Source organism: Gigantopelta aegis, chromosome 8 (assembly GCF_016097555.1).
Source record: "Gigantopelta aegis isolate Gae_Host chromosome 8, Gae_host_genome, whole genome shotgun sequence".
Lineage (NCBI taxonomy): Eukaryota > Metazoa > Mollusca > Gastropoda > Neomphalida > Peltospiridae > Gigantopelta > Gigantopelta aegis.
Window position 1 is genome coordinate 14301400 of NC_054706.1, and position 27208 is coordinate 14328607.

The 27208-nt window shown below is 35.9% G+C and overlaps 1 protein-coding gene across 1 annotated transcript in view; it reads left to right on the forward strand.

Annotated features, from left to right (window-relative positions):
* Positions 1–22000, forward strand: part of LOC121378404 (wings apart-like protein homolog) — a 45143-nt gene extending 23143 nt beyond the window's left edge. The window contains 9 exon segments of the mRNA XM_041506559.1: positions 3457–3560; positions 4504–4580; positions 9647–9789; positions 10729–10844; positions 13570–13686; positions 15857–16088; positions 17025–17113; positions 17865–17960; positions 18601–22000. Coding sequence (XP_041362493.1) covers positions 3457–3560; positions 4504–4580; positions 9647–9789; positions 10729–10844; positions 13570–13686; positions 15857–16088; positions 17025–17113; positions 17865–17960; positions 18601–18669 — 1043 coding nt within the window. The 3' untranslated portion in view covers positions 18670–22000.
* Positions 22001–27208: the final 5208 nt, after the last annotated feature.

Below are 27208 nucleotides of genomic sequence, written 5' to 3' on the forward strand. Positions count from 1 at the left end.
TTGCTTTTCGTTTATTGGGGTTTTTTGGGGGGGTTTTACGGGTGTGGAGCCGAGCGGCTGCCCTCCTTCATTTTTCACCCAGCGAGAACACTGCGGATACATTTTTTAGTTTCTAGTTTCGTTTTTGTAAAGGCGGTGTATATATTTTAGATAAATGATTTTAATGATAAACACTACCACTTCGTTGTTTTTATAAGAGGTGATATCCCCCCAAAATTAAAAGTTTATAATATTTTATAAAGAATTGCTGAATTAACAGAATGACAGAAAGTAAAAATCATCAGTTACAACCAATTATATCTCCAATTGAGGACAAAATATCAAACAATAGTTAGTGGAAACAAAAGACAGAATGACTGTTCTGATCATGTGATAAATTTGGGGCCAAATAAGGTGTGTTTTTTTCAATTGGAGATTGCCAAATCCATAAAAAATATAAATGTTTTCATTGCTCAAATAAAATATAACTTTTATTGGGTATATTAAACATACAAATGGATACAGGTATGGGACAAAATAGAGGCTGTTAAAAATATTGTTATATTACGTTACGGTAACTATCGTAAATTTTTCGTCAGTTGCTTTTTCGTACATACAAAGCAGCTTGTTTCCTTTGATGTCCAGTGTGCAGACTGATTGTTGTTGGGTTTTTTTTATGTGGAAAAAAGTGTGCATTTGAAAATACCTGAGATAGGTGCTGTAAAATATAGTATGGTGCGAGAAAATAAAAAGGGGCGCAGAAAAATAAAGGAGGGCGGCAAATAGCAATAGCTGGGTAAGCTGCCCCACTTAAATGGAGCAGCAAAAACACTGACAGTACATATAGTTGACATGGCCTTGTTTCTTCCTTCTTATGATCCACCTGGGTGGGCTGTACAGTACACACATAGTTGACATGGCCTTGTTTCTTCCTTCTTATGATCCACCTGGGTGGGCTGTACAGTACACACACAGTTGACATGGCCTTGTTTCTTCCTTCTTATGATCCACCTGGGTGGGCTGTACAGTACACACATAGTTGACATGGCCTTGTTTCTTCCTTCTTATGATCCACCTGGGTGGGCTGTACAGTACACACATAGTTGACATGGCCTTGTTTCTTCCTTCTTATGATCCACCTGGGTGGGCTGTACAGTACACACACAGTTGACATGGCCTTGTTTCTTCCTTCTTATGATCCACCTGGGTGGGCTGTACAGTACACACATAGTTGACATGGCCTTGTTTCTTCCTTCTTATGATCCACCTGGGTGGGCTGTACAGTACACACATAGTTGACATGGCCTTGTTTCTTCCTTCTTATGATCCACCTGGGTGGGCTGTACAGTACACACATAGTTGACATGGCCTTGTTTCTTCCTTCTTATGATCCACCTGGGTGGGCTGTACAGTACACACATGTTGACATGGCCTTGTTTCTTCCTTCTTATGATCCACCTGGGTGGGCTGTACAGTACACACATAGTTGACATGGCCTTGTTTCTTCCTTCTTATGATCCACCTGGGTGGGCTGTACAGTACACACATAGTTGACATGGCCTTGTTTCTTCCTTCTTATGATCCACCTGGGTGGGCTGTACAGTACACACATAGTTGACATGGCCTTGTTTCTTCCTTCTTATGATCCACCTGGGTGGGCTGTACAGTACACACATAGTTGACATGGCCTTGTTTCTTCCTTCTTATGATCCACCTGGGTGGGCTGTACAGTACACACATAGTTGACATGGCCTTGTTTCTTCCTTCTTATGATCCACCTGGGTGGGCTGTACAGTACACACATAGTTGACATGGCCTTGTTTCTTCCTTCTTATGATCCACCTGGGTGGGCTGTACAGTACACACATAGTTGACATGGCCTTGTTTCTTCCTTCTTATGATCCACCTGGGTGGGCTGTACAGTACACACATAGTTGACATGGATTTGTAAACATATTTCATTGTTCCTTCCTTATTTATTTCTGTTCAATGCACATGTGACTGAGATTGTTTCATCAGAAATGGAAGTAGGCCTACTAAAAATAGAAATAAGATAAATTCCTATAAAAACATGGTGCCACTTTATTTTATAAGTTTTAATTTCTTCTCAAATACGTCTTGAATTTATTATTCTATGAGCACTGTTAAAAGCTTGACAGAGAATGTGAAAATGAGCACACAGAAAGGGAAATGGTGTTCAAACCACAGCAAAAGCTAATGACATATATTTAATTTGTGTGTGTGGGGGGGGGGGGGGGGGGTGTCTTTTTGGTGATAATTATTAGGGGGAAGGAACATGTTGCTACAGTAGAACATGTCAGTAAGCATGTATGTTGAAAGTTGTAAATTTAAATGAAGGTTGGAATTGCTGGTCAATAGCTTAGGGATAAAGGGAATTAACTCTGTCAACTATTGGTACAGAAGAATGTTAATTGGATATATAACTTTTTTGCCCAGTTTGTCTCTCACTGCATGTTAATCTCGTTAAATTTTTTTTTTATAAATAGTACTAATAGTACATCAATTTTATCTTAAATTTAGAGTGAAATAAAATTAAGGCATAGCAATTTTTATAAGTTAAACAGCAAAAATCAAGGCGGTTTACTGCAAACAAGACGTTTAATTTCAAAGAAAGCTCTACTAAAAAAAATTAAAAAAATACATGATTAAGTTGAAGTTAATTAGCTTACATTGTATTTAATCTGTTCATCTGGTGGTCTGTTTTAATCATTACACTTTATTTTATTCCCATGGGGAAGTTTAAAGTTTTTAAATGAAATGTTGCATTTTAGATAGTTTTAAGACAATTTTTATATATTTTATATTATTTAAACATGACATATATGGATTACTTTGATATACTAAAGCTTACATAATAATGTTGTGCCCTTCTTTTATCACATCTTTGAACACCGTTAAGAAAACCAGTCTAATCTGAGAGATTGGTGTTTCTGACTGATAATAAATTAGAAACGTGGAATTTACCGAATGTATTGGTACAGGTGGGGTGGATTGTAATAACTATTTACCATTTGAATCATAATGCACTGGTATACCAATAACTCTGCTTATCCCAAGTATGTAGTAGCTCAAACATATTTCCTGATATATATTAAGTAAAATACAGTTTGTGCCATTACAAACATTAGAACGACTAGAAAAACTTACATTTTAAATGAGAAATTGGATTGTGTCATTTTAATTGTTAAAATTTTTGTATTAGTCTGAAACAGAAACGTGTGCTGTGGGGGTTTTTGGGGAGTCAAAACTATCCCTGCTTAAAGTGAATTTTCTTGTTTTTAATTTTCTTGGGTTTTTTTTATATAAATTGTAAATTCTGAGGGAGGCATGACCACAATCTGGAACCACAGCCCAGTGCCACCCCACCCCACCCACACACATGCCTAAAACATGTTACATTGGCAGCAAACAATGACTCTTTATCTCTTAATTTTATTTTTTTTATTTTATTTTCAGTGTCTAAATGTTCTCACACCATTATTGAGAGTCTTCATGATGGTATTGATAGTGCCGTTCCCAGTTTACGAAGATTTGACCGTTGCCTTAGAGTGTTAGAAAATGTAAGCAATGTTTTAAACCTTTATTTATTTTGTTTGTATTTTAAACTTGGGCCACCAAGTGTCCATGGGATAGTGAATATAAAATATTCCTTGCTGCTAATTAATGGAATATAATAGCCAATGGAGTGCATTAAGTGAATTTCCAGAGTATCTCTGTGGTCCTTAACCATACATGGAGTGCATTAAGTGAATTTCCAGAGTATCTCTGTGGTCCTTAACCATACATGGAGTGCATTAAGTGAATTTCCAGAGTATCTCTGTGGTCCTTAACCATATGTCCGATGCAATATAACAATAGCTAAAATGTGTTGAGTATGTCGTTAAATGGGTGGGGAAGGTGGAGGGGCACCAAGTAATCAAAATTGTGAAAACTCTGACATTAAATAAGTAGATACAAATTTGTAATGTCAATATGGTATATATTTTTAAATACTGACTGTAGTCAGTAACATTACATAAGCATTTAAAGTGGGGAGAGGGCAATTTTGAAGATAAAAATATAAGTTCCCCAGCCTCAGTTGGTGTCATTGTCAGACACCTTTGCATTATTCTGAATTAAATGATAGTTTTGGCAAGTTTTGTTTTTAATGAACTAGGTAGCAAGTTTGGCACCTTTTACTAAAAAAACAATATACATGTAAAAAAAACTTAGCTTATTAGAGAAGAAAAAAAATTGTTTGATCTAAAAAGCATTCACATATCTGTTGCCATCTTAAGACTACTCTGTAAAATGTAGTCATAATTAAGATTATAGAAAAATTTACTGTAGGCAAGGGAGCTAACTGTTGACTCATCTACGTGGAAGCATATTTAAATTGATTGAAATTGTTGCAGACGGCTTTTAAGTGAATTGTAAAAAAAAAATTAAAGTGTTATCAGAAATCATTTTCCAGCACTGAACTGTGATAATGTTTTTGAAGCCATTCTGTGTATTATTTTGCAGGTTAGCTTTTTAAATGTAGATAACCAGTCGTACTTGCTGTCGTACAAACATGCCGAACTCATCACTGCTGAATGCAGGTTTGTATTTTCTATTTATCTAGTGTTTCACTAGCTGCTTTTAGTATGGTGCGACACTATGCCTCAATAGTCTAGTGCCAACTTGCCTTAATCAGTACTATACTGCCCTGAGATTAAACAAGCCTTTTTCAAGAATTCTAAAAGTGCCTTTCATGGGTTAACTTATATAACTAAAAATAAATTATTATTAATTTAAATAAATAAATTATATATCCCTGTTATGTATTTTGTTGTTCATTTATTAAAGCAAGCATTAATTACATTTGTATTTATTTCAATAGATTTGTTTTGTCTTTAATGAAGAAAAAATAAGTGCCTTGAAAATTGTGAAAATTCCCCAAGAGTGTTTTAGTCTATCAAGCCTTGCCAAATTTCTAGGGAAAACACTGTTTGTTCATAATCTTGTGTTTTTGTAGTTTATTGTATTTAATTGATATTCCTTGCTAAAATATGTTATTAATTTCCATTATATTCAGTATATTTCAAAGGCATCCCCTTTAGTTTAGCTGTAGCAACATGATTTTATTTTTCATTGAACATAAAAATGATGAAGTTAGGGAAAAGGAACATTACATCTGATTATGTCACTTTATATTCGTGCTTTGTATTATTGAGTGTTATTTTTTTTTTAAAAAGAAGCAAAAAAAATCTTGTTTGTGTATTATCAATAAATATGTTTCAAATTCAGTAATACGGATTGTGTGTTCTGTTTCAGGTTCATCTGGGTGTGAAACAAAAGGCATGGTAAACTTCACCAATTCACACAGTTGGTGCATGCTTTTTTGTTCATACCCTGTTAAACCTTAAAAAAAATAACAGGGCAATCGTTAATTGAATTAGACTCACTCTTTGTTGCAAAGAGAGACTTGCCTAATCTTTGAAATAGGCAGAATTATTTAACATGCTTTGTGTGTGTTTCAGTGATTTCAGTTATTAGTATACTAGTTAGGGGTGACACTGATTTAAATATATATATATATTCAATTAGGGTATGGGCACAATATTAATGTGAACTGTCGTTCTGTTCTCGTATCCGTGAAGCAACTTAAAATTCTCACAAATCACTAATGGGTTACATGGTGAACTGTTATATTTAAAAACATTATAAGTTGGAAATTGGGATCATCAAAATTTTATTCACATTTTCAAAACATTTGATGGAAAAATACAATTTATGACAAAATAAGTTTTAAATGTCACTGTTACATGGGTGCGAGGAATAGGTAACTCACTCACTGGTTAAGCAAATATAATAACTGAATCTTGGGGAAAACAGTGTGAATCAAGATTTTGAAATATTGTCCCCTGTAAATCCTGCTGACATTGGTTCAAGATGATGTAACATTGAACAGTTTCTGCAGGCAGCATGCAAAACAAAAAAAGGGCAATAACTCTTTTTTTTTTTTTTTTAAGTTTTAGTTTGGATGAAGGCACCTTGTCAAATGCTTAGTTCTTCATGAGAATATCTAATCAATATGCTCTGGTGGCCGTTAAACAAAACATACAAACTTTGATCTCATATTCTCTACTGTTTAGAATTGGGGGCATTGGATAAGATTCTGTCAGACATGGAAGATGTGTATACGATCAAGGAACTTTGATCTCATATTCTCTACTGTTTAGAATTGGGGGCATTGGATAAGATTCTGTCAAACATGGAAGATGTGTATACGATCAAGGAACTTTGATCTCATATTCTCTACTGTTTAGAATTGGGGGCATTGGATAAGATTCTGTCAAACATGGAAGATGTGTATACGATCAAGGAACTTTGATCTCATATTCTCTACTGTTTAGAATTGGGGGCATTGGATAAGATTCTGTCAAACATGGAAGATGTGTATACGATCAAGGAACTTCATTGTTTATGTTCTTGTAAGGGAATCCCCTTTTAGAATGTTCTAGCTGTAACAGAATTTTTATTATTGTCTATACCAAGACTTATTTTTAAAAACTTTTAACTAAATACTAAAGACATCCATCAAAAATAAACCCACCTTAACCCAATTATGTATGAACATCTGAGAATTTTTATATATATATATACTGAACAAAATAAGAAACTTCCGCTAACTTTGCTTGAACATAACTTGATGAAAACAAACCGGGGGAATAATTGTTATATATGCGTTTAAAGAGTGTTCCATGATGCATCATTTGGTGCAAAAATCATGGCCATAGGTTAACAGAAACTGGGAGAAATTTTGACCAAGTGTGGTAGGGTTTAAAAATAAAACCACCCACTTAATAACTGGTATGACCACCTCTTGAATTGACCACTGCAGTGCATCGCAGGCGCATAGAATTGACTAAAGTGTTGATTTCTGCCTGTGGAATATTGTTCCATTCCTGAATGAGCGCTTGGCGAAGTTCGTTGACGTTAGCGGGTGGGTTGGGACGACGCCTCAATCGTCTGTCCAGACTATCCCAGGCATGCTCGATGGGGTTGAGATCAGGACTTTTAATGGGCCAGTCATCAATGAAATCAGTGTTATTTGTCCTAAGAAAATTTACAGTGTCTCTAGCTGTATGAGAGGTGTCATTATCATGCTGAAAAATCGAGATGTTGGCGTTGTTATGGAACAGAGGAATGACGTGATGAGCAAGAATGTCATCGTGGTAACGTTGAGCATTTAAATTGCCATCAATGACGACTAGTGGTGAATGATAACCATGGGCAATGGCCGCCCAGACCATGACAGAACCCCCACCCCCGAAACGATCTCGTTCAAGAACACAACAGTCAGCATAGTGTTCATTTCTCCAACGGTAGATGCGCACCCTGCCATCACCACGTTGTAAAGAAAATTGGGATTCATCCGAAAAAAGAACGGTATTCCAGCGTCACCGTATCCAACGAGTGTGTACACGTGCCCGATTTAGACGATGACGTTGTGTTAAAACGCATCCGACGTAAGGACGTCGTGCATGTAAACTGTTCTCCCGCAGACGATTACGAACAGTTTGCCCACTGATTCGGTTATTGTGAAGCCCAGGTGTGTTAGCAGCAGTAGCAGTGGCAGTTTGGAATCAATTGCACAAATGCGTGTTCATGATATAGCGGTCTTGACCACGTGTTGTAACACGTGGACTTCCATAAGGTGGCAAGTCGTTGGTGCTTTCTGTCCTTCGAAATCTTACGCGAAGATTTCGTATCGCTCGACTAGAACTCCCAACATGCCTTGCAACGTCTTCTGTCGACATGCCAGCATTAAGCATGCCAATCGCCCGTTTGCATAAATTATTGGGTATTCTTGGCATACTAAAAATGCTACAATGTAAAAAAACTCTTTTTTTTAAAACATATTTTGAAGCTTTTTCGTTCACTTGACAACAATGTCAGTAAGACAAGTAAAACAAATTGACCGAATACTACACGGGACATGTCGAACCATGCATGCATGTGCAAATATAATTTCACGTTGTCGACGATTAACAGTGCAAAAATAATCGATAAAATTCATGAATCCTGATAATACAGCTCACGGCTAATACTACCTATATAATTTCATTACACAATGAATTCTTTAACACAAATACTATATGTACAAATCAGAAATTTATTTTTTTGTTCAGTATATATATTGCAACAAGTCGGCAAAGATTAAGCAATAGCTGTATAATAGACTATAATTTTCTTATTTGTCGCAGAATTAATCCAACTATATATGTTTCCAATTTACAATATTAATATGCATACTAGAAAATAACCACAGATGGGTGATCTTCACAGAGGATTTGCATATATTGAACAATTACTAGAACTTGCAGGGTTGTTATGTAGTATGGAACTTTGGAAGAGTATGGAATTTCAATAATAATTTCTAGGTCAGAAAAAGTTTTGAAAACTGCCCTACTGTGAAAAGCCACGAAAATGTTTTGTATTTCTTATTTTACGAAGTTCAACTTGAAACACCTGCATTGCGCCAATATTAGAGTTGTGTTTTCATACACTGTCAGATAGGACACTTATAAAAGGAAAATAGTGCCTAAATGAGGCTGTCAAAGAGATGAATTTTGACTATAATAGTTTGGATTTTTATGAATGTGGGGTCTGTCCTTGGGTATATGAATCCTGGACTTTATAGTAAAATATTTGTTTTTGGTGTATAAGGAAAACTGTAGACATGGATATTGAGTTGAAATGAAGTTATGAAAGGTACTTAATAATGTTATAGCTTTGTACCCATTCGACTCATTGATTGTGTGCGAGAACATGCCACATATTCTTTTACAGAATAAACAAGTGTAATAAGTAGAAAAAACTGACAACAGATGTAAATATATAATGATGTTCACGATATTTATTGCACCTTGAATGCTAGACATGAGAAATACTTTTTTTAAACATCAGTTTATTTATAAAAATATGGATTTTTATATGTCAGTTTATTTATAATATGGTTTTTTTAAATGTCAGTTTATTTATAATAATACGGGTTTTTATGTGTCAGTTTATTTATAATATGGGTTTTTTAATGTCAGTTTATTTATAATAATAATTATGAGGGTTTTTAAATGTCAGTTTATTTATAATATGGGTTTTTTAAATGTCAGTTTAATTATAAAATGTTTTTTTTTAAATGTCAGTTTATTGATAATAATATGGGTTTTTCAAATGTCAGTTTATTTAAAATGTGGGTTTGTTAAATGTTGGTTTATTTATAATATGGGTTTGTTAAATGTCAGTTTATTTATAATAATATGGGGGTTTTAAATGTCAGGGCATGATTTAGCTCAGTCAGAATGCTCGCTTGAGGTGCTTGCGTCACAATATCGAACCACCTTGGTAGATCCATTTAACTGATTGTTTTTTCTCTTGTTCCAACCATTACACCACACCTGGTCAAAGGCCGTTGTGTGCGCTTTCTTGTCTGTGGGAAAGTGCATTTAAAAGATCCCTGGCTGCATTAGGAAAATATGTAGTGGGTTTCCTCTGATGACTACGTGTCGGAATTAACAAATGTTTGACATCCAATAGCTGATGCTTAATTAATCGATGTGCTCTTCTGCTTCTTTTAAAATGTCAGTTTATTTATAGTAGTATGGGTTTTTTTCTTTTCCAGTGTACTGAAGGTCTGTCAGGAGTGTATTTCTGCGTTTCCTGTACCGGATGACGAGGAAGAAAGGAAGTCATCACCTGGTGTGGTGCTCTTCAACTGTATTCTTGCCATTTTGAGAGTCCTCTTAAACCTGACTCATGAAAACGGTAAATTATTTCACTCTATTAAATTATGCATATGCATTAAAATTTAAATCCACTGTCTGTACATTTTTATCTCACCTTGACAAGTCAAAAGGCAATATATTGATATTATTTTTCCGTCTGTGATTGTGCCAGTGTTTTTGTTTAGTTCTATTTCTCACTGGCCATAAGTCCTAGACTGTCATAACCTGCCTATATTCAGTTACATGGTGAATCAGTGCATTCTAAAAGTAACGGTTGCAGACTGTATTCGTGTATTCTAGATTATTCTAGTCTCCTTTTTGGACACCTGATGCACAAAGGTCATGGTATGTACTATTCTGTCTGTGGGATGGTGCATATAAAAGATCTCTTGCTACTAATGGGAAAATGTAACAGGTTTCCTTTCTAAGATTATATGTAAAAATTACCAAATGTTTGACATCCAGTTGCCAGTGATTAATAAATCAGTGTGCTCTAGTGGTGTCGTTAAACAAAACAAACTTTTACCTGAGTGAATGAAATTGTAATGCACCATTTATGTAAATACAACTCTATTAACTGGCCAATCCATTACCTATAGTCCTTCCCAGCATCCATTAACATTGTTTTTGGTAAATAATTTCAGTTTCATTTCACAAAAAAAGCAACAGTAAAAGTATTTTTTGAGAAAACAGGGTGTCAAAACCTTATGCTAAAAGATAAATAATAAAAAAAAAAATTGTTTTAAGTGAATGTGCTGTGTAAATATGTATGTGTTTATGATAATTGTTTTCTTTTTAATATTTAAAAAATATTTTGTTGAATTTTTAAATGATTATATTAGCCGTATATCAATCAAACAGTGTTTTGTTTATGCTGCTCTTCTACCATTAATTGCTTGCAAATTTTTCAGTTATTGTCTACCTGTTTGTGATTATCAAATATGCATCCTGATAACGTTATGTCTGGTCTGTTTTACAGAACTGGGCAGTACGAAGGTTGGTGAGCAGGATGGACTGTTGGATATCATTGTCGTCTGTCTGCTGACAATGCCGAAATACGTGCCTCTTGAACACTGCTTTGATATGTATGTCTTGGTAAGTAAAACAGCCATGGGTGTCATGACAGATTCAGTAATCAAGCATCATGGGGGGGTTTGTAGCCCAGTGGTAAAGCACACATGCCTGATGCACGGTCGGTCTAGGATCGATCCTTGACAGTGGGCCCATTGGGCTGTGTCTCATTGCATCCAGTGCACCATGACTGGTATATCAAAGGCCGTGGTATGTGCTATCCTGTCTGCGGGATGGTGTATATAAAAGATCCCTTGCTATTAATGGAAAAATGTAGCAGGTTTCCTCTATGTCTATGTTTACCGGCCTCGGTGGCGTCATGGTTAGGCCATCGGTCTACAGGCTGGTAGGTACTGGGTTCAGATCCCAGTCGAGGCATGGGATTTTTAATCCAGATACCGACTCCAAACCCTGAGTGAGTGCTCCGCGAGGCTCAATGGGTAGGTGTAAACCACTTACACCGACCAGTGATCCATAACTGGTTCAACAAAGGCCATGGTTTGTGCTATCCTGCCTGTGGGAAGTGCAAATAAGAGATCCCTTGCTGCTAATCGGAAAGAGTAGCCCATGTAGTGGCGACAGCGGGTTTCCTCTCAAAATCTGTGTGGTCTGTAACCATATGTCTGATGCCATATAACCGTAAATAAAATGTTTTGAGTACGTCGTTAAATGAAACATTTCTTTCTTTTTTTCTTTCTATGACTCTGTCAGAATGACCATATGTTTGACATCCAACAGCTGATGATTAATAAAGCAATATATTTAGTGGTAACCTGTGCATGGGTTACAAAACACTGCTTATGTCAATACTTGTTACACTGAATAAAATCTTCTTTTTTTCTGGTATATTAAAAACCAAGGTATGTACTGTTATGTCTGGTATATTGAAAGCCAAGATATGTACTCTTATTTCTGGTATATTGAAAGCCAAGATATGTACTGTTATTTCTGGTACATTGAAAGCCAAGATATGTACTGTCATGTCTGGTATATTGAAAACCAAGATATGTACTGTTATTTCTGGTACATTGAAAGCCAAGATATTTACTGTTATGTCTGGTATATTGAAAGCTAAGATATGTACTGTCATTTCTGGTATATTGAAAGCCAAGATATGTACTGTCATTTCTGGTACATTGAAAGCCAAGATATGTACTGTTATTTCTGGTACATTGAAAGCCAAGATATGTACTGTTATTTCTGGTACTTTGAAAGCCAAGATATGTACTGTTATTTCTGGTACATTGAAAGCCAAGATATGTACTGTTATTTCTGGTACATTAAAAGCTAAGATATGTACTGTCATTTCTGGTATATTGAAAGCCAAGATATGTACTGTTATTTCTGGTACATTGAAAGCCAAGATATGTACTGTTATTTCTGGTACATTGAAAGCCAAGATATGTACTGTTATTTCTGGTACTTTGAAAGCCAAGATATGTACTGTTATTTCTGGTACATTGAAAGCCAAGATATGTACTGTTATTTCTGGTACATTAAAAGCCAAGATATGTACTGTTATGTCTGGTATATTGAAAGCCAAGATATGTACTGTTATTTCTGGTACATTGAAAGCCAAGATATGTACTGTTATTTCTGGTACATTAAAAGCCAAGATATGTACTGTTATGTCTGGTATATTGAAAGCCAAGATATGTACTGTTATGTCTGGTATATTGAAAGAACAAAATATGTACTGTTATGTCTGGTATATTGAAAGCCAAGATATGTACTGTTATTTCTGGTACATTGAAAGCCAAGATATGTACTGTTATGTGGTATATTGAAAGCCAAGATATGTACTGTTATTTCTGGTACATTGAAAGCCAAGATATGTACTGTTATGTCTGGTATATTGAAAGCCAAGATATGTACTGTTATGTCTGGTATATTGAAAGCCAAGATATGTACTGTTATTTCTGGTACATTGAAAGCCAAGATATGTACTGTTATTTCTGGTACATTGAAAGCCAAGATATGTACTGTCATGTCTGGTACATTGAAAGCCAAGATATGTACTGTTATTTCTGGTACATTGAAAGCCAAGATATGTACTGTTATGTCTGGTATATTGAAAGCCGATATGTACTGTTATGTTTGTATATTGAAAGCCAAAATATGTACTGTTATGTCTGGTATATTGAAAGCCAAAATATGTACTGTTATTTCTGGTACATTGAAAGCCAAGATATGTACTGTTATTTCTGGTACATTGAAAGCCAAGATATGTACTGTTATTTCTGGTACTTTGAAAGCCAAGATATGTACTGTTATTTCTGGTACTTTGAAAGCCAAGATATGTACTGTTATTTGTGGTATATTGAAAGCCAAGATATGTACTGTTATTTGTGGTATATTGAAAGCCAAGATATGTACTGTTATTTCTGGTATATTGAAAGCCAAGATATGTACTGTTATTTCTGGTACATTGAAAGCCAAGAAACATAATGTACTGTTTTGTCTAAGGTGAAATGAATGTTAAATAAAATATTTCTTACTGCTACTTGTCAGCAATGGGCTTCTGAACCCTAGAGTAACTGCTAATTATTACGTAATATTCCAGTCTTAATCATTACCTTTTTAATTACTTGTTTAGTATGGACTGGATGGGGAATATATTTGCTGTTGGTGAGTCTTGCTTTAAAGATTAGGCATCTGCTTCATGGGTTATATCCACGGAGTAGTCTCATTAATTAAAATTACCTTCTGTTATTTTGTTGTATTACTGACACTACTCTCTGTACAACAGGGTCTAGGTTTGATGATCAACATGGCTGAGCACTGCGAGGTGAACCGCCGGAGGCTGATGACATCTGTGACGACTATAGAAAATACATCAACACCGATTATCACAGTCTTGATCAAGGTACAAATACATGGTGAAAATACAGTTTTCAACCACATATTTAATGGATGCCATTTAACTACAGGTTAGACCAGGATTTAACTGTGCCACTAGAGTGTTTGCCTGAGGTGCTTGTGTTATAGGATAGAACCATCAAAGCAAACCCATTGGGTTTTTCTCATCCCAACTAGTGTCCCACTGCTGCTATATCAAATGTTGTGATATGTTCAGTTTGTGGAAAAGTGCACATAAAAAAATGAAAAAATAATAGCAACCCCTGCGATTAAGAATATTACCTCGGCAAAAACAATTACACGGAAAAATAATGTCTACAGCATTTTCCACGGCAGTTTTATCATCAACGTGTTTGCAACTCTGGATTGTAAGTAAATCTGAATTATGGGTTTGTTATTTGTTTTTTTTTGCTAATATACTGTAAGATTCATTTATACCGGTGGCGGTATTCATTGACTAAAAGTGATGTAACAGTTAATACGTGAATGGCACGTGCATATTCAAGAACAATGGGGTTGCAAGGGGATGACAATTTATCATATACAGCGTAGTTGGTCCACAGTGACGTGCCAGCTCAATCTTTATCTTTTAATTATATTACATCAAAGTGTCAGAATATATTTAATGCGATATATAATTACAATAATTTTATTTAATAACGTCAGAATTTGTATTAGGAAATCTGTCACCAAGACCGAATACCCATCTTTCAAACCCAAGTAAATTGCTATAGTTTTTTTCTTTTGGATTAGGCCACTCGGCACTAGGAAAGGGTAGTATATTTTGTCAATATAAATTATAGAGAAAATTTTATTAAATTTATCGGAATGATCTCTCTTTATATGTTTATCTCTACAAATATCTCATCATCAGGCCGACCATAACACTTCAAGTAATTAGTAGGAGTGCATGTTGAACATTTTACTGAAAATAAGACATCCAAACTGTGCCATAGCCACGGTTCAATAATATATAAGATGTCACCCCCATGCAATCCAGTTGTCCCTGCAAAGCCTGTGTTATGAACAGTCAAAAGAGTTCATTGACCTAGTTAGAACTTGTTGCTGGTGATTTACATGTATTTTCGATCATACCCCATATTGCTGATATTTAGATACTTAAAATAACGATGCAGTTAATGTTGATATTTTCTTTTAATCTGTTTTTAATTCACAAAGTATATTTTATTTTTAACAAAAAGGAAAAAAATACATCTTGAAAAAAAAATCCTGTATAGTCCACGGCAAAAAAATTGCCGCAGAGAATGAAAAACTTCACGGCATTACCTTATGTTTGACATCCAATAGACACTGATTAATTAAGGCAGTTTTTGTTTTCAAACTCTAGTCCAATTATAACCATATATTAAATAAATCGTCTTAATATGAAATATGCTGTTTCATCTAACAAAATGAAAGAAATAAAAAGAAAGAAATGATTTATTTAACGACACACTCAACACATTTTATTTACAGTTATATGGCGTCAGACATGTGGTTAAGGACCACACAGATTTTGAGAGGAAACCCGCTGTCGCCACTACATGGGCTACTCTTTCCGATTAGCAGCAAGGGATCTTTTATTTGCACTTCCCACAGGCAGGATAGCACAAAACCATGGCCTTTGTTGAACCAGTTATGGATCACTGGTCGGTGCAAGTGGTTTACACTTACCCATTCAGCCTTGCGGAGCACTCACTCAGGGTTTGGAGTCGGTATCTGGATTAAAAATCCCATGCCTCGACTGGGATCCGAACCCAGTACCTGCCAGCCTGTAGACCGATGGCCTAACCATGACGCCACCGAGGCCGGTCCAACAAAATGAATAATTATTTTTATCCATAAAAATGTCTAATGTATTAAAGAAACCGTGTCAGGGTAGGACGTAGCCCACTGGTAAAACACAGTCGGTTTGGTATTGATCCCTGTTGGTGGGCCCACTTGGCTAGTTCTCATTCCAGCTAGTGCACCATGACTGGTGTGTTGTAGGCCATGGTATCTGCTATTTTGTCAGTGGGATGTGCATATAAAAGATCCTTTGCTCTAATTAAGACTCAAAATTACCAAATGTTTGACATCCAATAGCCGATAATTAATAAATCAATGTACTATAGTGGTGTCGTTAAACTTAAACAAAACAAACTTTAACTTTTAAAAATTTTACGTTTGTGTTACAGTTGTTTCTCCAGCGCGAGGAGGCGGCTCGTAACTTGGAGGAGGACGAGAGTCAGTGCGAGACACTAGGGGGATCACCTAACAAGAGTGGGGAGTGGCACGAGTCTGAGCAGGGCATGCAGTGGATCGCCAAGTCAGTGGAGAAGGTGAAGAAGGCGGACGACAACAACCGAGTGAACCGACCGCACAACGCCAAGGACGGGGAGGACGATGAAGAAGAAACATTCTTGAAAGGTTGTCACACACTACATTTGTGTTGTCATTGTATTGGTAAAGGGAGTGGGACATAGCCCAGTGGTAAAGTGCTTGCCTGATACACTGTCAATCTTGGATCAATCCCCGCCAGTGGCCCCATTGGGCTATTTCTTGTTCCTGCCAGTGCACCATGACTTGTATATCAAAGGCAGTGATATGTGCTATCCTGTCTGTGGGGTGGTGCATATAAAAGATCCCTTGCTACTAATGAAAAAATTTAGCAAGTTTCCTCTCTTAAGACTATATTTCAGAATTACCAAATGTTTGACATCCAGTAGCCAATGATTATAAATCAATGTGCTCTAGTGGTATCGTTAAATAAAACAAACTTCTTCTAATAATAACACATGGGGCGGTATTTAGCTCAGTTGGTTGAGGTGCTTGCGTCACAGGATCAAACCACCTTACTGGATCCATTCAACTGACTGAATTTTTTCTTGTTCCAACCAGTGTACCACAACTCGTCAAAGGCCGTGGTATGTGCTTTCCTGTCTGGGAAAGTGCATATAAAAGATCCCTTGCTGCTCATGGAAAAATGTAGCATGTTTCCTCTGATAACTGTGTCAGAATTACCAAACGTTCGGCATCCAATAGCCGATGATTAATTAATAAATGTGCTCTAGTGGTGTCGTTAAGAAAACAGTGTGGTGGTGGGTTTTTAAGACACATTTTTGTTGTCATTGTATAGATAATAACACAAAAAATTAGGAATATAATGTTGTGTTTACATAATCAATATTGTATGTTTAGACACTTACTATTCAGTTAACAATTATTATATTAGTTACTGTGTTTAATGTGCTGTTCCTGTTACTGTGCAGTCAAATTTCACCATAAAGGCCACCAAAAGCTACAGACTAAGCGTTTTGAGTAGATGACCTCCAGTGCCTGACGTTTGTATGTTATTTGTTTCAGCTCTTCACAAGGCCAGTAAACACATGGAGAACAGTATTATCGCTGCGTACGTCGGACTCTTGATAGGCTGCTTGATACAGGACAACTCTGTAAGTATCTTTTATGTCTTGGAGGCAGCCTTGTGGTCCAGTGCCTACCGTATTGGACTTTCAAAACCAAAGACTGTGGGCCTAAAGCTGACTCAAATTTTAGTTTGTAACTTCCTTTTTTGTTACCTCTGTTGTCCTTATTTGTTACCTCTGTTGTTATTTTTTTCTTGATGTAAAAACGTAAAATGATATCAGTTTTGACTTTTGTGGGTGTCACTGGTAATTTGTGTTGCTATAGATACTGTTCAATTTTTTTAAAAGAAAAAGAAAAGCTATCCAAAGTGGTATATTTTGCACCCTAAAACCAGTGTCTTCTGTTAATGTTTCCCAATTGCAGAAACTTTGTTGATTTGACAGTCAAGAAGTATCATCCTTACTTAATTTTCTGTAAGAAACTTGGATGCCAGAACTTGTAGAAAACTGGATCATATTAATTTTGAGCTTAATGGTGCTCACCAGAATTGGGGTTTAGTCACAGAATAACAGTTTCAGAAGTTGCAGCTGAGAGACGATAAAGGCATTGTTTTGAATAACTAAACACTATAAAAAATAACCACATGCATTCTAATTTGACCTACAACACAATGTGTGTGCATTAAAACGCAACAGGTCAGCCTCTGGAAAACCCCCAGATTTTGTCTGTCCCAGATGAATATTATCGTTCTAAGATGATCTAGTTCTGGCATGTTGATCTATATCATTAATATATTTCTATATTTTTACTAACTGAATTTGTTTTTAAATCTTTTAGGACTATGTTGAACAAGTCAGGGATCACCTACCAAACAGAAGTTACGAACCTGTTATTAGAATATTGAAGAAATTTTTGGGATTCATGAATTTAACAGTAAGTATTTTGGCATATCATTGGTATTCTTTGTAATCGGCATGTGGGACCATTTTCATATTTTTTCCCCTTTGAAAACAGGAAAAAAGTAATCCTGGGCCCCATTTTACGAAATGGTCTTAGCACTAAGATCACCTTAAGACAGTGCATAACTAACTTATGCACTTAAGGTGATCTTAGCGCTAAGATCACTTCTTAAAATGGGGCTCATGTCTTTCGAAAGCTTTGTATGATGCATCAGATTGTAACAGTATTTTTCTTTATCTAATTCTTATTAACACTCCCAATGTTGGTACTTTGATTGGTCAAATGAAAAGCCAAATTAAAATATTGACTAACAGTGGATTTGGGTTTATTTTTAACTTCCAAGAGAACGAGCAGTTAGACTTATCATTTTTTCGTATTTCAAATTACAATATTCTTCTGATAAAGATAAATCTCAAATTTAATGTTTTCGTTAGTTTGTATGTGGTGCGTTCAGTTTGCCATTTTCATATTTAGGTAGATTCAAACTATAACATGAATAAAGAACATTTCACAGTTCTAAACTACAGAGGTTTTTTTATCATAATATATATTGTATTTTTAACTGTATTTGTGTGTGTGTTTTGTTCTATGATGTCTTGTGGGGTTTTTTCAGAATGCTGTGGATAACACCGGAGCGCAGAAAATCAATCAAGTTATAGAAGTGCTGGAGGCAGCGTGCTAATCAATCATATGGACATCATCACTGTTATTTATTTGTTACTGCGATCTGTCATCAGTGTGTGCATGTACTATTTTATAGTCAGTATCATGACCAAAACCTTGTAAATATCATCCATTTAATATTTTCTTCTTGTAGCACAAAGAATAGTAGTAAAGATAACAATTTTTTTGTACAGTTATATATTACCTGAATCATGCCTGAATGAACAGTTTTAAACATTTTTGATTATTATTGTAAATTATTTTCCTCTTTAAAAAAAAAAAATGGTGTATAAATGGTGCCGATATTATTTTTGTTTTCCGTGGGTTTTTTCTTCCTTTTTTATGTGATAGTTTTTGAACGTAAAAATAGGTTGTATTTTGCAGTGGATACAAGAAAACAAAATATGTGGTGCAGGGCATTTGGATTTCAGCATTAATTTGGATGCTGTTTGTATTTAATGCCTTTTTTTTTCAGGTTGTACTAACAGCCATACTGAATTTTATTGGTAAATATTTTCAAGAGTGAAATGGTGCTCTGTTGTTATAGTGCTTTAAAACACAACAACTTGTTCTGCTGCGGCAAAAGTGCATGTAAACTATTCTTGTCACCCATCAAGAGTAGCCTATGTAATGGATATTAATGGAACTCAGTGGTAGATAGCTTGTCTGAGGTGCAATGATGTAGGATTGATCACCTCTGGTATGTGCTGCGCTGTGTATGGTGAAGTGTGTATAAAAGACCCCTTGCTGTCATTCATTGGAAGCAGTCTTATGTGGCAGCTGTGGGTTTCCTCTTGCCATGTGAACCAGGTGTAGGTTTCAACCATCATTCAAGACACTAAAGAGCCGCAGTTTATAATATGCTGAGGTGACCACTAAATATTCCTTTCCAGTGGTTTCAGCATCTTTGATTTTAGTCCTTCAAAATAATAGCAATCTGGGTATTTTCTCTGACCATACAGGAGCAAGAGGTTGCCCTGTGGGACGATGCTTACCTGTTAGTGGCTCATAGCATTGTTTCACCTTGATACATACATAGATCAATCCATTTTTCGTCTCAATCCATCTAACCAATGCTGGAACATCAGTGGTTGTGTGATATGTGTTATCATGTCAATGGAAAATACTCTTAAAAGACTCCTTGTTGCTAGTTCACATGTATAGGAGTAGCCTATGTGGATGTGGGTTTCTTCTCAGAATGTTTTGATTAGCAGGGCTAGCTCTGAATGAGCAAAACATTTCGCCAAATTATCTTTAAACATGCAAAATCAGTTATTTTCCAACAAAATACCAATTATTGCTTGAAATTTGTTTGCCAAATTAAAATAAAATTCACCAATTGTTACTAAAATTTGCAATTGTCGAATTTGGCGAATGCCAGAGCTAGCCCTAATTAGTTGTAATTGCCAAATAGAAAATAATAGCCGTTGTCTAAACTTTGCTGGAGTGTGTTTCTAAACCAACATTCCTTTCTTTTTCATCCAGTGTTTGTCAACTGGTAAATGAAAGGCTGTGTATATGTTGTCACATGCAAGCAAAAGTGATTCTAATGGACCCAGTTGTTTGTGGTTGTTTTTAAATGGAAATGTGTAAAAACCGTGTATGATTCAGAGCTGAGTTTGGCAAATGTAGGTTCAAATCTTGCCAACAGATACTTTGTTTTTAAATATGTATGTTATTATGAATTTGCCAACTAATGGGCCTTTAATTTGTTTGGAGAAAACTTTCGAAAGAAAAAAAATCCCTGGAGTTTTATCTACAATTTTTATGAAATACTTGCCACAGTACTGGCAGTTCCGTTTGTTTTATAGAGAAGCTATCATTGTCTGTGTGTATAAAGACTCAAATCTTTAATGATGTCACACACCAGCAGTTTGTATTGTGTTGCCATGACTTTAAAGTCTCAGACTCTACTGGAGTCTCAAGTCAAGACTTTATAAAATAATGTATAAACACCAGGCCAGGTTTGTTCTGATGTGAACCGTCCAAATGCTGTGCAATTCTCAAATACTTTTTATATAGATTTGTCCATTTAAATGGAATAACCGTTCAATTTAAAGCTCAATAGAAATCTTTTATGCATGCAGTAATCTTGTTGATGCTATTTTGTGGGGTTTGTAATGTATTTAAAAGAATTTATGGAAGATAGAAGAACAGAAGTAACACTAACAAAATCTGTTAAAAACATTCTTTATATAGGCTTGAATTGAAAGTCCAGTATAACCTTTAAGGATTTTGAGGAATAAACACCCAAGAAATAAAGTAAAGCACTTACTATCAATAATATAGCCATATATTTTTGTTTTGTTATTAGATATAATTCAAAATGTTTCTAAAATAACAATAAAACTGATTTGAAATGAAAAATTTGACTGATTGATGTCTTGGATAAATTTTAATTTTAAGTTGAAAGTAAAATCAACATTGTTACTGTGATATCCAAGACAAATAGTAACAAATTCCCTACCTACAGTTGTTGCAATTAAGTAAATTTTGTATAGCTCTTAAAACAAATTTGACTTGTCAATGTCAAATCTTGTATCATTAGCACTTCAAGAAACCTGACAATGGTAATTCAAATAATCGGTTTAAGGTTATTTATACTTTTAGTGTTAACCATTTTGCTGTTTTGCAAATCACTTATGTTCCCATGTATTTTTTAAATCATTATCCGATCTAGGAGAAGTTATTAATATTGATAAATACAGACTGACAGACATAAACATTGACATAACAAAGATATTAATGTGTTGGTAAGCATATGTTTTAAGAAACATTTACAATATATATTTTTAAAATAGGTGCTGCTGAATATTACTTTAAAAAACAATGGAATTAAAATTAGCTCCACTGGTTAATTACCTGTAGATCTAACAGCACCCCGTTGCAGCTCATGTCCAGTTGAACTTTCATTCGACCAATCAAAACCTTACTTGCAAAATCATGCCAGTGATTTGAAAAAGATTTGAAAACATTAGGGATTATGCCGAGTGTATACAAAATGATTCAGGTGAATTACAAAGTATGCCGGAAACTAATTTCAATATAAAATTTGTTTCAAGATGAAACCCTCCGTGATGTTATAGCCATAAAGTCTGTTTATACTAGTATACAATCCAGAGTTTATTACTGCACTTTTCCACCTGTTTTTTTTAATGTTGAAATAGACCAATAAGTTTGCCTAATGCATAAATAGTCTCGCCCAAAAAATATGCTCCTGAATAAAGCTATAAAAGGCGAAGTGTAATTGGTCGATATTTAAATTGTTATTTATAGATGAAATGTCACCTGGACCTGGGAGTCCACGCAATGCTGTTAGATCTACTGGTAGACCAGTACAGCTAATTTTAATCAGATTGTTTAAAAAAAAAAAGATTTTTAAAAAATCATCAACTTTTAAAATATATTTTCCATATATGAACAATATATTGATACAAATATTAAAAAAAAAAAAATCAACACTTGGGTGTTATTATTATAATATTTTTTGTGTGGTTTTTTAGGGGTACTTGGAGTGTCACTTTTAAGTACAATGTATGTGGTAAAGAAAGCTAATTAGTCCTTTACATCTTTCATTTTGTTTTGCTGTACATGTGTATATTGTTTAATAGGTAGCATGCAACTTACCTGATCTGAGACCAGATTTTCGATTCTATCTTAGGGCTACGATATCGTAAAACCACCATAGGCTATGTCACTATTGCATGTGTCATAGTGGTGTAGCTTATGACGGTTTTACGATACCATAGCGCTAAGATTGGTTTGAAAGTCTCTAGCCTGGTTCTTAATGTGATAACACTGTATTTGGGTGTTGGGCAACTGTGGGATAAAGAATTTTAACATTTTTATTGTCCATTATGTACTGTCATTTTACATTTTAACACTGCATTTTTAATGGACATTGTTTACAGGCATGATGTACATTTGATCGTTTTGTAGATATCAAACGAGTCATTCACCTGTGTACAGGTAGATGTTTCCCATCTGTAATAAAAATGTATTTTTGTCCACATGATTAATGTTGGTTGTTTTGGCATTTGTATATAATTTTTATTATATTACTGTAGTCCTTCCAACAGGGAATGCTTTGTTCATACTATGGAATTTACTACAAGTTATTTATTTTTGAGCCGATTGTTCTCTAAATGCACACAAAAATGTTGTTGTTTTTGTTTGTTATTACTTTAATTTTTACTCGAACAAAATTGAAATTATTTACAAAAAAAACCAAAAACATTTTTATAGAAAGATGGGACATACAATAGATGTGTTCTATGTTTGCACAGGAAAGTTTAGATGGGGTGTGGTCTCCTTAAACTGAGATTTCATCCAAAAATATTACCAATGTGTAGATAGCCAGCCCATAGCCACTTCTATGGTGGCCTTATTACCCTTGAATTTATGGAATTCATGTTTGTATATGGGGTGTGGGACGTAGCCCAGTGGTAGTGTTCGCTTGATGCGCAGTCGGTTGAGGATCGATCCCTGTCAGTGGACCCATTGGGCTATTTCTCGTTCCAGCCAGTGCTCCACAACTGGTGTAACAAAGGCTGTGGTATGTACTATCCTGTCTGTGGGATAGTGCATATAAAAGATCCCTTGCTGCTAATTGAAAAGAGTAGTCCATGAAGTGGCGACAGCGGGTTTCCTCTCTCAATATCTGTGTGGTCCTTAACCATATGTCTGACACCATATAACCGTAAATAAAATGTGTTAAGTGTGTCGTTAAATAAAATATTTCCTTCCTTCATATTTGTATACAATATTTAGGACAATGTATGTATGGTAGTCCACTGGATCCGATCACAAAACGATCTTTGCGAAGTGCGGCATCGAGTAAGTACAAAGAAGGCGGTCATCAGTACAAATTAAGAGGAGCAGCCTCCATAACTACTGGAAACTGTTAAAACAGCCTTTGCGTAGTATATTATAGATACTGTATTAAAGTGACGGACTCTAGGTTTTCACTATTAGAGCCATTTATAATCATTGAAATCGATCAATACTTACATTTTATTCTTTAGATTATACATTTCCATACAACCAAAGTGTGTGGTGCCACAAAATATAGTTTTCATATTCTTAAAAATGCACATGCTTTGGAGAAGTAACAGTTATAGAGTCAAGTTCTTGTCTTATATTTAAGGATATTTACCTGTTTCAACTTCACAACTTTATTGTTGTAAATGTGTTGAGGTTTGTAGATTAACTAAAGTTGGTGTCCATTTTTATTGGTCTGCAACTTTAAAGCTCTTTTTATAAGTTGATATTTTTATCACCAGTCTTTGACAGGTGTAATTATGCTATGGCATTGTTTGTCTGCCCGTTTATCAGGACCATCAAATCTCACAGGCAAAAACAACATGGGCATGGATCGTGTCAGTTGCAAGGTCGCTGCGCCTACTCTTGACAGTTTACTGCATATTAACTTGGGATGGCGTTGTGATCTACTTATCGCGGATTATTGCATATCAAAGGAAATCCATGTCTGAGCCATCTTCCTTACTGGTGCATGCAGGAACAGTTCGGAGTGGCGTTACATGCCATTACTAGTCTCACTGACCAACTTCCAACGGTTTACAATACATTAAAGTGAAACCTTGTCCAGGACATATCTTCTTTATCAGTTCATATAGGATCGTCAAACCTTGCATTCAAGTACAACTTGGGATGGCAGTGTGTTATATGTCTTTACCAGGTCGCTATGACCTACTTTTAACAGATTTCTGTACACTGGATGAAATCCTTGTCCTTGTTAGATATTCATTACTGATTCATGAAGGGCAATCAAACATTGATTGCAATATACCAATGAATGAAAACATGTTGCATACCATAACTAGGTCACGGATACCTATTTTTCAGTTTATTGCACATAAGAAGAAAATCTTTACTGCACCATGTTTTGAACCGTATTAATTCACGCAGGATCAGCAAACCTTGCATGTAGTACAGGCGCAGTTTAGGATGGGCGTGTATCATATACCATCGCTAGGTCGTCATGACCTACTTAATAATGAACCTGCTATTACTAGGTCAGGCAGACAGTGTTCTAGATAACTGACCTTCCATATTCTGAATATCGGGAAATTCTTGTTCAGCCTTTGACAGTTTAGTTTCCCAGAAGCTGACATTATATTTATAAACTGGTTCTTTGCCAATATAAATATGTCGCCATGATATCCATGCTACACAACTTCGCTTTGTAATAAAAATAACAACAGTAACTTGAGTGCAGTTCCAACAGTTATTGTAGCTGGTTCAAATCAAACTGATAATCATCCATTCCGTTGCGCAAATGTCACATAATTGTACCCCACCCCAGCTCCAGCTCAAATGAATTTGTTTTGTTTGTTGCCTGAACCTTGAAAGGATATAGGCACTTACATACAGTTTGCGATCCTCGAAATTTTGATCGTCAGTCTAGACATCCCCCCCCCCCCCCCGCATAAAGACCAGCACATGCGCCTGCTTCACACACTGAAGGCGTTTTTTCCACGGGGGGGGGGGGGGGGGGGGGGGGCGCTCCGCATATTGTATCAAATGCCGTGGTGTATACTATCCATCCGTGTATTTAACTGAATATAAATTGTTTCTACTTTTGTTCATTGTTAATTTGCCATATGTGCTATCCCATATGAAAAGGTAGGCCTACATATGGATGTAAACAAATTGGTTCATTTCATATTTTTGGCTCTAAATGCAATTTAATATTACACACACACGCAAAAAGTTAACGTTGACAAAACATTTCTTCTTTACTTGTAATATATTTTGCCATTATTATAATAAGTGTTTTGTTTAACGACTCCACTAGAGCACTGATTAATTAATCATCGGCTGTTGGGTGTCAAATATTTGGGAATTCTGACTTGTAGTCAGAGGAAACCCGCTACATTTTTCCATTAGCAGCAAGGGATCTTTTATATCCACGCAAAAAAGCACATACGACGGCCTTTGACCAGTTGTGGAACGTGGAAAAACCCAATCAGCTGAATGGATCCACCGAGGTGGTTCTTTCCTGCGACGTAAGCACCTCTAGCGAAGGAAGGAAATGTTTTGTTTAACGACGCACTCAACACATTTTAATTACGGTTATATGGTTGTGAACCACACAGATATTGAGAGAGGAAACCCGCTGTGCCCACTTATGGGCTACTCTTTTTCGATTAGCAGCAAGGGTTCTTTTATATTCAGGATCCCACAGACTGGATAGTACATACCACGGCCTTTGTTACACCATTTGTGGAGCACCGGCTGGAACGAGAAATAGCCAAATTGTCCCACTGACGGGAATCGATCCTACATCAATCGCGGATCAGGCGAGCGCTGTACCAGTGGGCTACGTCTCGCCCCATCCCCTATCATAGTGTAAGGAACGGGATCTAGCGCAGTCAGTGGAACTCTCCTGAGGTGCTTTGGTCGTAGGACTCAATCCCCAAGGCGGACCCATTCTCTAGTTGACCGGCCTCGGTGGCGTCGTGGTTAGGCCATCGGTCAACAGGCTGGCAGGTACTGGGTTCGGATGCCAGTCGAGGCATGGGATTTTTTTTTATCCAGATACCGACTCCAAACCCTGCGTGAGTGCTCCGCAAGGCTTAATGGGTAGGTGTAAACCACTTGTACCGACCAGTGATCCATAACTGGTTGAACAAAGGCAATGGTTTGTGCTATCCTGCCTGTGGGAAGCGCAAATAAAAGATCCCTTGCTGCTTGTGTGGCTACAGCGGGTTTCCTCTAAAAAACAGTGACAGAATGACCATATGTTTGACGTCCAATAGCCGATGATAAGATAAAAAATCAAATGTGCTCTGGTGGCGTCGTTAAATAAAACAAACTTTACTTTTTCATTCTCTGGTTGTTTTCCTCCGCCCAAACCAGTGCTCCACCATTGTAGAAGACCCCACCAAAGACCATGGGATATGCTGTCCTGTGTGCGAAAGTACATACGATTCTTTGCTACAAATGGATTTTTTTTTTTTTTTAGCGTGTCAGAATTATCGAATGTTTGACTGCCATTAGTTGATAGTTAATACCTAAATGTGCTCTAGTGGTGTCAGTAAACAAAACTAACTGAATTTAAATATAGAAACTGAAATTTTTTGTTATTTTGTTTTTCAAAATGTATTAAAATATGTCTTCAAGGGCGTTATTAGGCTTTTGAAATGTATACTCTTTCCGTATGTACAAAAAAAGAGCACATTGATTTATTAATCATCGGCTATCGGATATCAAACATTTGGTTGTGGTGCACTGGCTGGAATGAAAAATAATCCAATGGGCCCACCGACGGGGATTGATCCCAAATCGACCGCGCATCAAACGAACGCTTTACTACTGGGTAACGTTCCGCCCCCTCCCCCCCCCCCCCCCCCCCCTCCTTTATGTGCAAGCGCAATTCTATTTGCGGATCTTTTTTAATGACTTCTTGTTATTTTAAAGGGACATTCCCGAGTTTGCTGCATTGTAAGATGTTATCGACTAATAAAATATTTCTACGATTAAACTTACATATTAAATATAGTTTCTTGTTTAGAATATCAGTGTCTGTATATTCA